We start from the raw sequence: 1,432 nt of genomic DNA, 5'->3' as shown, positions 1-1,432 counted from the left end.
TTTATCAGTTGGGACTAGATTTCCAGAAGTTTGCCGGCCTGGAGGTGGGGGGAACACGTTCAACTGCATATGTCTTTGCTACAGACAGGAGCAAAGAGGACCATTACACCTTCAGCACTCACAGAGTCAGCTGTAGCCATTACAGGTAGGGTGTGAAGACCTCCACCTACATGACCACAGAATGTCTGATTTACCCTCTAGGTTTGTACACGCAGGTAATTTATTGTGCTGTCTTTTTGCATTTAGTTACCGTGTGTCAGACAGACCACCCCTCAGCTATGAACTCAGTAGGGATTTGGCAAACCTACCCAGTTCCTACAGCGACTCAACTAAGACCCAGTACAGACGGATCATAGAGACCTACGGCACACATTATATCCGCCAGGTTAAAACACACATACACACACACACCTCAATTTTAATGTCTTGACTGCTTGACTAATGACTTCACAGGAATATACGACACCATATATCTTTGTCTCAATAACATTTTCTTGTGTGTAATNATATATATATATATATATACTGAATATAACAACATTTTCTTGTGTGTAATTTTAGGTTCATCTTGGGGGCCGATTCAGGCGAGTCACAGCTGCACGTACCTGTTTGTCCAGACTGAATGGCCTCTCCTCTTCCATGGTATATGTAGCACACATGTCTAATGAAACCAGTAAACACACTCTGTACCAAAAACAACATCTAAAATCCCCTCCTGTCATCTAGGTGCACAGCTGCTTGTCACAGGGTATCAATGTAGGCCTGGGGAAGATCAAACTGTCTTCTAATCAAAAGTACTGCAGCAAAGTCCTACAGAACCAGGGCATCTCCACCTTGTTCAGCTCTGGACTCCACCAGCATTACACAGAGGTGGTAGGAGGCAAAGGTTGGGTCGGGGAGTTTGCACTCACCAGGAACGACTCCGTGGGCTACCGAAATTGGCTGAAAACCCTTAAGGATCTCCCAGAAGTTGTTCAGTACTCCCTGAGACCACTGTACGAGCTGGTGCCAAACACGACAAAAAAGCAAGGACTGAAGGTCGCCATAGAGCAGTACTTAAAAGACCACGGCATCAAGAGCTCAACAACACAACCGTACTGTGGCTGGCATGACCCTAACCTGGATTCCAGCTGCTGTCCTAAACAGGCCTCGAAGGGAAGACTGGTGGTGACCATCGTCCGAGCCTGGGGACTGAAAGGAGATAGATGGGGCAGGACTGAGGGGTGCGTAGAGAACAAGTCGAGATACAGAGAGATGGCACAGTGAATGTGATGCATCAAACACAAATATTGATACAGGTATTTTCCTTTCCATTTCACAGATATGCTAAGATGTGGTACGGCTCCATCTACCGCAAGACCCGTATGATCAGATCAAACAGCCCTCGCTGGAACGCACGTTATGATCTGGGCAAGGTCAGTGTTAATCTTCT

General features: G+C 46.4%; 1 protein-coding gene across 1 annotated transcript in view; it reads left to right on the top strand.

Moving 5' to 3' along the window:
- LOC111239867 (perforin-1-like) overlaps positions 1-1,415 on the top strand; it is a gene marked incomplete at its 3' end in the record, with an annotated part of 2,633 nt that extends 1,218 nt beyond the window's left edge. Inside the window, exons 2-6 of the mRNA XM_022769786.1 lie at positions 9-145; positions 247-385; positions 562-642; positions 727-1,223; positions 1,322-1,415. Coding sequence (XP_022625507.1) covers positions 9-145; positions 247-385; positions 562-642; positions 727-1,223; positions 1,322-1,415 — 948 coding nt within the window. The remainder of the gene's footprint in view (positions 1-8; positions 146-246; positions 386-561; positions 643-726; positions 1,224-1,321) is intronic.
- Positions 1,416-1,432: the final 17 nt, after the last annotated feature.

This window comes from Seriola dumerili, unplaced genomic scaffold, assembly GCF_002260705.1.
Source record: "Seriola dumerili isolate Sdu_G_001 unplaced genomic scaffold, Sdu_1.0 BDQW01005488.1, whole genome shotgun sequence".
NCBI lineage: Eukaryota > Metazoa > Chordata > Actinopteri > Carangiformes > Carangidae > Seriola > Seriola dumerili.
The sequence above is the reverse complement of the archived record's forward strand: the minus strand, read 5'-3'. Positions and strand labels throughout refer to the sequence as shown.